The 12,635-nt window shown below is 35.5% G+C and overlaps 2 protein-coding genes across 2 annotated transcripts in view; one reads left to right on the top strand and one right to left on the bottom strand.

The window, feature by feature from the left end:
- Window positions 1–299: 299 nt before the first annotated feature.
- On the bottom strand, window positions 300–8,491 carry LOC123879427. Its single transcript, XM_045927132.1, has 8 exons — window positions 8,479–8,491; window positions 7,660–7,666; window positions 2,292–3,058; window positions 1,869–1,988; window positions 1,572–1,637; window positions 1,315–1,406; window positions 1,006–1,154; window positions 300–642 (listed from the first exon to the last, which is right to left on the bottom strand). Exons 3-8 carry the CDS (start codon window positions 2,566–2,568, stop codon window positions 369–371), a joined length of 978 nt encoding a protein of 325 aa, XP_045783088.1. The 5' UTR covers window positions 2,569–3,058; window positions 7,660–7,666; window positions 8,479–8,491; the 3' UTR covers window positions 300–368.
- A 462-nt stretch (window positions 8,492–8,953) lies between these two features.
- LOC123879403 (zinc finger protein Xfin-like) overlaps window positions 8,954–12,635 on the top strand; it is an 11,679-nt gene continuing 7,997 nt past the window's right edge. Inside the window, exons 1-4 of the mRNA XM_045927081.1 lie at window positions 8,954–9,266; window positions 10,125–10,299; window positions 11,192–11,284; window positions 12,463–12,597. Of these exons, the coding sequence (XP_045783037.1) occupies window positions 9,187–9,266; window positions 10,125–10,299; window positions 11,192–11,284; window positions 12,463–12,597 (483 nt within the window). The 5' untranslated portion in view covers window positions 8,954–9,186. The remainder of the gene's footprint in view (window positions 9,267–10,124; window positions 10,300–11,191; window positions 11,285–12,462; window positions 12,598–12,635) is intronic.

The following is a 12,635-nucleotide window of genomic DNA, read 5'->3' as shown; positions in this document are numbered from 1 at the left end:
GGTCTGACTATCTGGTGTGAACACCAGTCCACAAAAGAACTGGTAACTGACTTGGGCTAGCGTAGCTAGTTACCACCCTACTGGCAAAGCCAAGTTTAGCGTTCCGGTACAATGCCAAAGGAGTATGGGTTTAATTAAAACTACCGTACCCCTTCCAGGATAGCCCGCTTCCATCTTTGGACTGCATGAAAATTTACCACCAGGTGAGATAGCAGATGGCAGTCAAGGGCTAACTTGTATCTGAATAAAAAAAAAGGAAACATCAACAAGAAAAAGAAAAACTGAAACTTCAACAAGAGTGCATAAAATAAAAAGAGTACATAAAATTAGAACTTTATAAAATTAAACAAATTAAAAGAATAAAGAGTTTATTCTTTTAATTTGTTTAACTGTATTTGTAACAGCTCTAATTTTATTTTCTCTTGTTGCAATTTTATGTTCTCTTGTTCAAGCTTCACTTTTTCTTGTTCTTCTTGATGTTGCAATATCCTCATATGAATATCATGCTCCTCTTGGGCATGTTTGTTGGTCATAGTCAGAGTGTGTATTCTTTCATTATTCAGGCTTTGACTAGTATCATGCCTCAAAACTGGCCGCCTTCTGCTTCTCGCTGCAGTTAGTGTTGGTGCACGAGTATGGATCCTGCAATATAAAAAAAATTATAGTGCTCTGCCCATCACCTATTAAGATTACACAGTACACAGCAAATTTTACTTATCATTTTTAACTATAGTTATTGTTTGACTTTATTAAAATGTATAATGTAGTTTGTGATAAAATGGTTTCTTTTACTGTTAGCACGTAATTTTGGTACTACATTAACAAGTAGCTCCCTAATGAAAACTATTCATATTATAAATGTTCATATAAATCCTCTTGATGGAAGTTACAACTCTACCTATTTGGCTACATTTACATTGCTGTTTGGCTACCACTACTGCTTTCTATTCCTAGAGACATGAATAGAGCAGCTAATATAGTACACAGAGCAAAAATGATTAATACCTTGATGGTGTGTGATGCAATTGTTGTGCATCAGAAAAAGTCACATCAGGCTGTGCTGGTTGTTGTCTGTCAGGTAACGGGCTTTCCAATCTGCCAAGAATATGATTCATTGGCTCCCTTAACATACTCGGATTGTACTGAGACCAGTCCTGTATGAAAATATGAAGACATTATTATTTTGAACATTTTATGTATAATAATTATAACTACCTACGTATAATTATGTACCATATATACCTATATTTATAAAATAGAAATTAATGAAGAACACTAAATAATAGTTCTTGCTTGTGTGCATAGTATACTTACAAGGGTCATAGTGGTGGCCGCCTCAGTTGATATATTTTCATCCAGTATTGGTCCACTCTCACTCTCCTGAACCAATACTGTGTTACTGATATCTGAAAATTAAAGTCGTTTTATATACACCCAATACTAGCATGATGTAAGGGCCCATTTCATAGTTGAAGAGGTAGCAAAAAGGTGACTGCATAGCATCATTGTTTAATGTTTGCAGAACAATTAATATTAAGTATATCCAAAAATAAGGATTTTAAGGTACATACCACTTAGGACTGTATCGTGTTCTTCATCAGCTATTCTTACAGAAAGAGTATCAGGTTGCGATGAGGCTAAAAAATATGATTGTAATAATTACTACAATGTTATGAAAGTTGTTTGTCAGAATGGGTGTGACATGTATAATAATAAATAAAATTGAATTGTCTATCTGTACTTTCGAAATTACTACCTCATATTACTGAACCAGTGGTAGATTTACTTGATGATGCCGCAATCCAAACTACTAGGTTATCACTGCTTATTATACTACATACTTATATTTCAATAAAATTAATACCTACCTATAACCTGAGTGTTATCAGAGTCATACTCATTAACAAAGCCTGACACTCTTGACTGAATTAACTGCAGCACGCGTTCAATGGCAGGATCGTCAATGATTTTTTTTGGTGGTCCTCCTCCTACAATAAGTAAATAATTATAATGAATCCTGTTGTTGTAGTAAGGTTGTTATTATAAGTCATGTTGGACAAACAATCTACAGAGTGAATATATATAAATTTGCATATAAAAAGATTAAAATCTTTTAATTGTAATCATAAATTAATTCACATTAATATTGTTTACAACATATTTTGACTTTTTTACTTTATTTTAAGAAGTTAAACTTTAATTATTACATCAATTGGGTATATTGTCTACAAGTTGGGTATATTGTGTACACATTACAAGATTACTAAAATAATATAATAAAATGCACATACCTGTTCCCAAAAAGTGCTGATTTTGAAGCGTCAATTTATTTTTCGCCTTTTTTTTTAGGTTTTCCCAGCAATTTTTTAGGACCTCCCACTCCCTGGGGTGCAGGCAGGACACAGTATTAAATTCAGTGGCTATTTTGCGCCACTCTTCACGTTTTTCAGCCACTGAAGCCGCGTCCGTTTTTTTATTTTCGACAATGTTGAAGTGTCTTTCGACGACTTCAACAAGAGCCAATTTTTCGCTGGCGGCAAAAGTGGCGTCTCTTTTTCTTTTTGACATAATTAACTAGTAGGTAACAATCTAACAACGTAACAACTAACAATACAAAATAAACAAAACAAAATACTATAACTAAAAAACTTATATCGATATCAATTTCAAATAAATAATTAACTAATAAAATTTTTAAAGAGAAACACAATGACAAACACCGATCAGAAAAGGATAATCAAGGATAATGAGTTGTCAAAGAGTATAGCACAATGACAATGCGCTTTGTTCTTGCAACTAAAAATTGTTAAAAAAGGGGCAGCAAGGCGCTGTTTAATGTTGCCAAGATGTTGCAAATACAAAACGCATCGAATACTTCCGTGGTTTTGTCTATGATCGTGACAACACTTCATGTAAACTTAGTTTTACTAAACGCGATTAGTTTATAGCCGGTGAAATCGGTTTGACTTAAACTGAGTTCAAATTATTTGTTTAAACTCAGTTAAGCTAAACTTAGTTTTGTTAAACTAGGTTTCTGTAGCGAATGGTGAAATCCGCCCTTAGAGAAAAAAAAAAACTTTTTTTTTTTCTCTCTCGTCTGGCTTCAATGATTAGCCAATGTCAAGTTTATAGTTATTTGTAACAAGTTAGTTAAACTATACAAATAGGGAACCCGTCTGTGCCGGCACTCGCCGACATATGCACGGCACCCCCTTAGAGCGCTTTCCAGTCAGTTTTAACAAAAAAAAACACTCCAAAAAGTCACAACACGCGTGTCAGCAAACGCCACCACAGACGAAGTCAAAAGAATTTCTTTTCTAAATGACGCAAAATCACGGACCAATAGCTTTCGTAAATTGTAATTTTAAATTTTTATAGTAAAGTACCTTTCATACTGGCTTTCAGGCTCTGGATTCTAGCCTTTTGAGCTTAATTATCTGATTAAATACGTCAACATCCTATAGTGGTGGCATAGTAAAATGATACTGACAGGCATAGAGATAGTATATTTCATCCAAGCTGACAGGCGACCAAAGATGCAGGTCGATCGCGTAAAACATATATCAATCATTAAAGAACAGCATCAATGTCAAAACATGGTTTTGGCTCCACGTATCATTGAGACTGTCCGTAAAGGACCGTCGAGGACTAAAAAATTTCTGACATTGATGCAGTACACTATCGATAAAAATTTTGTATGAACACGACTGAAAATTGGTTCCACGTAAGACTTTTGAAGTAAGTTATCCGTAAAGGACTGCGACAAATGTTATGTCAAACTAGGCTTTCATTGATACAAGGCATGAGGTGTTATTTACGGTGACATATGTGGTATCCAAAGTCGTTTTACTACTCATATTTTTGTTAAAATATTTTAAAAAGCTTTTTTAAAATAATTTATCAAATAACAAAGCAATTAGGATTATTATATGAAGTAAGATAATGTTAAAATCATTGAAGAATAATTTTTAGATTTAAAGTTACCTTTTGACACTTTCGTATGTTTGCACTTTGCCGCCAAAGGTTCGGTGTATTCAAGTTTAACTGCGAATTTTGTAGTAAAAACGTGGTAAAAACACCAAACTATTGTAGTTTTTGGATTAATTAGCCGCATAGGGTATGTATTACATAAGATTTGTGTACCTACCTACTCAATAATAATTTGCGCCTGGGTAAATTCTGTTTATGATAATGGTGATAAGCATGTGGGAACATAGTACATAATTATCTACTATTTTAGGTAGTTTAGTTTTCACAACTAAGTTTTGTGTGTTTATGTGTAAGAAGTACCTACATACATTTTATTTTATTTATTGTATTTACATTATTCTTACAACTATTTACATTGTATTCTTAGCGCCCTGAAGTATATAACATAAATATTGCCTATACCAATTATTTGCAGATATTATTAAAATTATGGCATCAAGGGCAATTATGTACGCTGAACTCAAGAGAAAAAAGCGTGCCCTTATACAGATCAGAAGATAAAATAGAGAAAACTTGTATAGAGGATGCCTGCGACTTGGTCCGCGTGGATTTGGGTATTTAAATATCCCGTAGGAACTGTACCGGGATAAAAAGTTGCCTGTGTCAATTTTATAGGGACGCAAGCTACCTCAGTACCAAATTTCATACAAATCGGTTAAGCGGATGGGTCTTTAGGAATTCCGTGGGAACGCTTTGATTTTCCGGGTCAAAAAGTAGCCTATGTCCATCATCCATTCCCAGATATAAGCTAACTGTACCAAATTTCGTCAAAATCGGTTAAACTTTTGGGTCGTGAAAAGGTAGCAGACGGACAGTCTGACCCTTTCGCATTTATAATATTATAGTATGTAAGTATGGATTATTTACTCTGTATTACTAAATAAGTTTTTTTTAGATCCTAGCAGAAAAAAGGAAAACAAATAAAAAACCAGTCAAACTAAAATATTATTTATTTACTTGAAATATATTATGTACTAATACATTAATGAAATACATTAATGTAATTCAATTCAGTTAATAAAGGCTTATCTTAATATCTTGTTATTAATGGAATTTAAAAAAAATGTTAGTTGTTAGGTGAACAATGGCTATGAAAAGGTTTCAAATATATTTGGATAAGTTTATTACTTCTTAAAGGGTGACGGTGTTGTGTGCTGGTTGGTGTGCTAACTTCTGGTATCTCAGTATCAACATGATAGACAGACTGAGAAACTTCTAATGCCAGTGAAATATGTAGCGGTTATGTGTAGCTTCTATTTGTGAAGGCTCCTCTGTTTGTTGTATAGTTGTCACTAAGCTGCTCATCAATAATGATTTCTCATATTGGTGATATACAGTAGATGTACTTGGTTGAGTAGGCAGGTCAGGAATCTACAAATAAAATAAAAGTATTTTATACATAAATTCATAATACCTACTATTAAATATTTCTTTGAAAATTTAATATGCCTTTGTGTAACAGTAACCACTTAAAATTTACAGCTCTTGCAGTATAATTATAAAACTTACAGTGGAATTTTAAAATAACTGTGATATACAGACTCAGACTGAACAAAAGTAAGTGTAATTGCCATAATACCTATGATTCATTTATTGGAATCTGGATTTTGGGTTCTCCCTCTACTGCCACGTTCCCAATTATACTTAGTTCTTCGATAGGGGTCAAAGAAGTGTTGAAATTTGGTTCACCTCCAGTGCCAGTGGCTGCTCGTCGCAAGTCTCCAGCCTTGCCTTTTGTGGGGCTCTTAAGCAGTATCCGATACTTCAAAAAGTAATAAACATACTTATTCTCTTAATGGTTATAATACAATATATGACAATAAAATAGAACCTACTGCTATTATTCAGTCTTATAGTGGCAGTTTATACTATAAATTATTATCATAATTGCAGCATACGTTCTTTGAATCAAAATTAGACGGACAACATGCAGCTAAAACTAAAAAATCTGCCACAAAGCGCAATAGAGCTTGTGGCCGATATGTTTTGAATACTTACTCGCTTCCACTCCACGAAGGTTTAATACACCCTGCCCCCACAGAATTGAGCTTTCTGGAAAGCTCTTCCCATTATTAAGAGCTACCTGGCGGCCGAGAGGTCCTCCACCGAGCCCACCGAGTGCAATATTTGAGTTGCTTTCAGCAACTTCTAACAGAATCTCAAGCTGCCTCACAGAGGCGGCCCTGTAGGGTGCCAGTTTCCTTTTTAGTTTCGACTTTTAAATTACTTTATTAAGTTTCGTCACAAAGTCAACTCAACGTAAAAGTGTAAATAAACAATACTCTATGAACCTAGAAGAACCACAAATTCACATATTCCGCGGCACGGGGCACAGACTCGTAATACTTTATTTCAATAGCTACAACGCAGTCAAGTTTGGAAGACTACTATGGCCGTATAGATTGCTAGGTTACCATAGATATTTAAATTAGTCGGATTATAAGTATGACCCACCACTAAAGTATCGATAGTCACGTGATTGCGACCTATTACTACATGATTGCGACCGATTGCTACAATCCTGAAAAAGCTTACGCGGTACCGGTTATAAGGACTGTAACGATAACGATCCTTAAGGATATTTTTGGATGTGAGATTGAGACAATTTTTACGCGATCGACCTGTGGTCTTTGCAGGCGACAGCTACAATGTCTCGATCGCAATCCTCCAGTGTTGCCAGTGGCAGATAGTCAATTGTAACACGAGACATCTCAAAATGTAACATTTTCACGAGAAAAGTAACATTTCGTGGAAAATAAAAGTAATAAGGTACACAGGTTAATATGGCACTTTATTATACAAAAATTTAAACAGTTTTCTTGTCCCATTAGTTAAGCTTAAAAAGAATCGTAATAATAATTGTTGATTGAATAAATTGACTGCTGATCCTGAAAAAGAAAAACAAATCAATATGTAAAATAATAATATACCAACGGATTTAGAAATGTCTTTGAATAGCTATAACTTATTTTGTTAATCAATTTATAATACAAGTATAAATTAAAAATTTATATCACCCCAACAAGTGAAGGTTACATTAACTAGAAAAGAGCTGATAACTTTCAAACGGGCTGAACCGATTTTCTTTGATTATAGCTAAGAACACTCTCCATCAAGCCACCTTTCAAACAAAAAAACTAAATTAAAATCGGTTCATTAGTTTGAGAGCTACGATGCCATACACAGATACACACGTCAAACTTATAACACCCCTCTTTTTGGATCGGGGGTTAAAAAGATTAAAATCGTCTTATATCGGGCGATCTGGCAACACAGGACTGTTTGAGTTTGAGAGGCTACGCACTAGGTGGACTTTGTCTGTGTAGCGTTTGATGGCGCGCGTGTGGTGCCTTTTTGGAGCGTTTTTTTTTTTTGTTAAAAGTGGCTGGTTTTTGTGTTTCACTGGCGTTTTTGGTGCTAGAACCATGCTGGAACTAACTGGGAAGCGCTCTAAAGGAGCACCGTGCGTATGTCTGCGAGCGCCGGCACAGACGATGTCCTTACTTATATAGTTTCCCTAACTTAAAAATATCTACAAACTTGACATTGGCTAATCTTTGTAAAGCCAGACGAGAGAATAAAAAAAACGCACTAGGTAGGTACGCAGTGAAGAAAATTACGCGGGAATTTCAAATTCGTTTTGTTAACTGAACAATACTAGGTAGGTACCTAACTACTTACCTTGGTCTCAGCAAAGAGATCGATAGATTCGATAGCAAAACTCAAATTTTAGGTTACGCCGGCCGGTATCTACTCAGCTCGCTCTCATTCCTGTAAAGAAAACCGAAGTTACCTACAACAATAACTAAGTAGTAAATAGCTAAATGAACTTCTGGAAACTAATGTGACTTAATAATAAGATGACAGTCATTACAAAAACGAACTGCTTTCAGTTGCAAATACTATGACTTTGTTTTTGCATTACTGATTCCCTAATTAGTTAACTACTTACTTATTTACTTAAAACTACATTGTATACAACATTTACTTCCCAAGCAAGTAGTGTTAGCAACACATATACACAGTCGATAAGGATAACGAACAAACCAATCACTTTCGAATTTTGACGAAATAAAGATACAATTTTTTTTTGTACTTAGATACCTAACTACCTACAATATCACTACCCCGCAACGAATAACTGTTTTTTTTTCTCTCTGGCTTTATACTGATTAGCCAATGTCAAGTTTGTAGTTATTTACAAGTTAGGAAAACTATATGTATAAGAATGGACTTCGTCTGTACCGGCGCCCGCCGATATACACGCGGCGCCCCTTTAGAGTGCTTCCCAGTCAGTTCCTTGGTCAGTTCCACCACCAATAAACACTAGCAGAACACAAAAACCGGCCACTTCTAACAAAAAAACACTCCAAAAAGTCACAACACGCGCGCCAGCAAACGCAACCACAGACGAAGTCCACGAATAACTTTATTAGCCAAAACTTGGCCAAAACAAAGTTGAGTCACAGAGAAAAACAAACAAAACACTTTTTTAATCACAGAATAATTACAAAACAAAGTGAACTTAGACCAATAACTTAGAGAAAGTGAAATAAACTAACAAATGGGCCAATTACGACAAACGAAAACTGTTTTGGATGCGTTCCGTTTCACGATTATTTTTGGTTTGCTGGAAAAAATTTGAATATTTTTATGAAGTCCTAAAAGTAACGTAAAGTAACATTTTGAGTCGTGTAACATGGAGGAAACATGAGGGGGTCAAAAGTAACGTAAAATGTTACAAAAGTAACATTCTGGCAACGCTGCAATCCTCTCTCATTGGTTGATGCTCGTTGCTGTCTTTGCCTTTGCTGGCCGCTGGGGAGTATAACGTAGTGTTTACATAGTTGATAGTACATAGTCATACTCTTTGCTGGAGAGTGGCGACCACAGAATACTTAATACTTATACTCTTAGCGGAGGTGGCCAGAGGTGGCGACCAGACGACCATTGGCTACTCTATGCTATTGACTATTGAGTGACGAATTTTCTGGCCGAGCGATGGTGATAGTTTTTATGAAATCCTCTCTGATACATAGACTTTATTATTATCCTCTTGGCTTTCCGGACTCCGGTCTGCTTTTGTAACGATTTAAAATATTCCTTGGGCCACGCCCAACCTTACTCGAAAGAATCTAAATTCTAATAGCTAAACTGGGTAAAACGCACCGGAAACATTGACAATCTTTGTTGATAATGCAGTGTTGTGTGCCTTACTGCAATAATAGTTCCGACAATGTGTCCCCATCAGAGAGGAAGCGGATTAGCTTTCACAGGTGAGTTTATTCAATACAAGCCGATGCCCGCGACTTCGCCCGCGTGGATTTAGGTCTTTCGAAATCCCGTGGGAACTCTTTGATTTTCCGGGGTAAAAAGTAGCCTATGTGCTAATCCAGGATATTATCTATCTCCATTTCAAATTTCAGCCAAATCCGTCCAGTAGTTTTTGCGTGAAGGAGTAACAAACACACACACACACACCACACACACATACACACACACATTATAATATTAGTGTGATGTATAATAAATAATAATCCATACGTACTTAACATTGGAAATGAGAAAGTGTATGTCTGTCTGCTAGGTTTTCATGGCCTCTCCGTTCAACCGATTTTAACGAATTTTAGTACAGAGGTATTTTGCATCCCGGGAAAGGATATAGGCTACTTTTTATTCCAGAAAATCAAAGAATTTTCACAGGATTTATATAAATTTCTACATCAAGTAATAAATATTTGAAAGAGGTAACTTTCTAAGTTTAAATGTAGGGATAATCTTTGGAACTAATGATCCGATTCTAAAAATTCTTTCACACTATACACACATCATATTAAGCACCACACTGCAGCGCTGACGACACAGTTGAAAATAGAAACAGTATGCACAACTCTTGTGCAACCGACATCAGCGTAGAAGACATTGAGGCTTTGTACACTGTTATCTCTGAACTGATTTGCGTATTTTTTTTTAATCAATAAAGAAACTTTGCGATATTGTTCCATAAAAAAATTAGACCCCTGCAGCATCAGGATTGAGGAGTTGCCTCAATCCTGATGCTGCAGGGGATCTGACCAATCCACGCGGGCGAAGCTGCGGGCATCAGCTAGTGTAACATAAGTGGTACCTTTCAGTTTACCCAGTGATGTGTGTCTCCGTGCTGCTTGGCTCAGAGCCCTCGGCAAACAAGACAACCACCTAGAAGACCCTGCTGTGGTTTGCTCTGAGCATTTTCTAGCTGAAGAAATTTATGAAACAGAAAGTGGCTTAAAGCAGATTGTTACCGGTGCTATTCCTTCAACGGTGCAGGTAACTTCTTCATAATGTCATGTTACGAGTATGTATTGTTAGTAAGTAAATCAAAAGTGTCTGAGTCAGGTCATATTATAGGGCTTAATAAGAGAAATCTGGATGTGCCTTTTCCCTCTCATACCTGTTGTAGCATTGTATGGCGACAGTAATGTAGAAGTAGAATTTAGAAGAAAAAACCGGCCAAGTGTGAGTCAGACTCGTGGTCTGAGGTCACTGAGGGTTCCTTACTCAGGTATTTTTCCAACATTTTACATGATATATCAAAAACTATTATACATAAAAATAAATAAAAATCTGTTTTAGAATGTACAGGTAAAGCCGTTTCTTATGATACCCCGCTTGGTATAGTTATCTTACTTTGAAAATTAAAACATTTTACTTTTTTTTAATGATGTAACCACAAAAATTGGGGTGTTCAGATTTATTCCTGTACTTGTTCTATAAGACCTACCTACCTGCCAAACTTCATGATTCACAACACTGCAAGTTAACTACAACAGCGCCATCTATATGTGATTTAGTAGTTTAATTTTTTTGTGAATGCATTTGAATTTTTTTTCTGGTAAAGATATTTACCCTTATACGATACCCTCATGTGATACCCCACTTGGTATAGTTATCTTACTTTGGAAATTGAAACACTTCTATTCACCTATCAAATTTCATGATTCTAGGTCAACGTAAAGTACCCCATCGGTTTTTTTGACAGACACAACGGACAGATGGACAGACAGACAGACTGACAACGAAGTGATCGTATAAGGGTTCCTTTTTCCTTTTGAGATATGGAACCCTAACAAAGTAATCGTATAAGGGTTCCTTTTTCCTTTTGAGATATAGAACCCTAATAAATGATAGATTTGATTTGTAACTAGTAGTATATTTACAGGTTTGCATGATATGTCTAGACACTGACAGCAAGATGTTTCTGATGAGTAAACACAAATTGCAAGAAGCATATGAAAAGTTAACTGGCCAGCCTGTAAGTTGCGTATAGCCTGTAGTTATGTATTTGTATATTACGTTATTTAAAAGCTTGTACTACTACAAGTGTAAATTAAAAATTCATATCAACCCCGACAAGTGAAGGTTACAGTACCTAGAAAAGAGCTGATAACTTTCAAACGGCTGAACTAATTTTATTGGATTGTAGCTAAGAACACTCTCGATCAAGCCACCTTTCAAACAAAAAAAACTAAATTTAAATCGGTTCATTAGTTTAGGAGCTACGATGCCACAGACAGATACACACGTCAAACTTATAACACCCCTCTTTTTGGGTCGGGGGTTAAAAATAACTAGGAATTACTGTAGCTCGGGCTAGCAGGAACATACTCAGGAAACAGGTTAGAGTCATATAATAATATAATATAATTTTAAATATTAATAATTACCAAAAATTTAAACGGGCCTTACAAGAATTCTTAGTGGACAAGGCGTACTACACCATTCAAGAATATGCCAATAGATATAAAGCATAATAATTGTTACGATTCTCTTCATTTTCTTATTAGACTATTTCATTGTAATTGTATTCCATTTGACTTTAAATGTGTAAAATATTGCATGCCGTAAGGCTAAATTTGGCTGTACTTATTATAAGCTTAGATTAAGACCAATGTAAGTACCCAAATCTATACTTAATAAATAAAATTGGAGTGTCTGTCTGTAATATCGAAATAACTACCGCATATTAAGGTCATACGGTTATTTGAACGATACTATAACTGAATCACACGTTTTTAAAATTTTTGTCTGTCTGTCTGTCTGTTTGAAAAGGCTAATCTTCGGAACGGCTGAACCGATTTTGACGGGATTTTCACAGACAAGTAGAGAATTGACCAGGGAGTAACATAGGCTACTTTTTTGACCGACCTTCAAAAAGGGAGTTGTGTTTTTCTACCTATGTACACCGAAATCTCCGAGATTTCTGAACCGATTTGCGTCATTTCTTTTTTAATTGATAGAGGAACTTGTTACAATTGTAACATAAAAAATTTGGATTTCAACTCCTCAATCCTTATGCTGCAGGGGATCTGACCAATCCACGCGGGCGAAGCTGCGGGCATCGGCTAGTTTGCAATAAATTGATTGATTGATTGATTGATTGAATATAACAAAAGTTGTTCAAGGAATGATATGAATTACATGTTGTTTCAGTTGTATGATCAAGGAAACTTAAAACAAACAGTTTGTGTACAATGTGCTCAGAGATTAATAAACTTCAGTCGATTTAGAGACAAAAGCTTGAGAGCCCGGGCACTGATGATGGACTTAGTTGAAAAACTCGAATTAGTGAGTACTTAATACAAGCTAACTAAAAAGTTTCTAGC

Source organism: Maniola jurtina, chromosome 28, assembly GCF_905333055.1.
Source record: "Maniola jurtina chromosome 28, ilManJurt1.1, whole genome shotgun sequence".
NCBI lineage: Eukaryota > Metazoa > Arthropoda > Insecta > Lepidoptera > Nymphalidae > Maniola > Maniola jurtina.
Note: the sequence above shows the minus strand (reverse complement) of the source record. Positions and strands in the feature narration are given on the sequence as shown.